This window comes from Pterocles gutturalis, unplaced genomic scaffold (assembly GCF_000699245.1).
Source record: "Pterocles gutturalis isolate BGI_N339 unplaced genomic scaffold, ASM69924v1 scaffold15229, whole genome shotgun sequence".
NCBI classification, from domain to species: Eukaryota; Metazoa; Chordata; class Aves; order Pterocliformes; family Pteroclidae; genus Pterocles; species Pterocles gutturalis.
In genome coordinates, this window is record NW_010130913.1 from 4,420 (window position 1) to 4,652 (window position 233).

At 65.2% G+C, this 233-nt stretch overlaps 1 protein-coding gene across 1 annotated transcript in view; it reads left to right on the plus strand.

Moving 5' to 3' along the window:
• The window catches only part of LOC104466853 (nuclear receptor coactivator 1-like), a gene marked incomplete at its 3' end in the record, with an annotated part of 14,566 nt that overhangs the window by 2,200 nt on the left and 12,133 nt on the right, over positions 1-233 (plus strand). Inside the window, exon 2 of the mRNA XM_010080406.1 lies at positions 24-150. Within this exon, the coding sequence (XP_010078708.1) occupies positions 24-150 (127 nt within the window). The remainder of the gene's footprint in view (positions 1-23; positions 151-233) is intronic.

Here is a 233-nt window from a genome sequence, read left to right on the forward strand (position 1 = left end):
CCCCCTCCCCTTTTTCCCCCCAGGAAGGCCGGAGCTGGAGATGGGGGTGCCGGATCACCAGTTTGGGCAGCCGGGAATGGGGGAGCAGATCCCCTGGCCGGATAACAGCATGGCAGCCATGAATCGAGGCGCGCTGAATAAAGCCGAAGAGTAAGTACCGCGGGGCTGGGGGCTTCCTGACCCCTCCCGGGAGAACAGCGGGGTGTCGGCTGGGACAAGCACGACGTCCCATC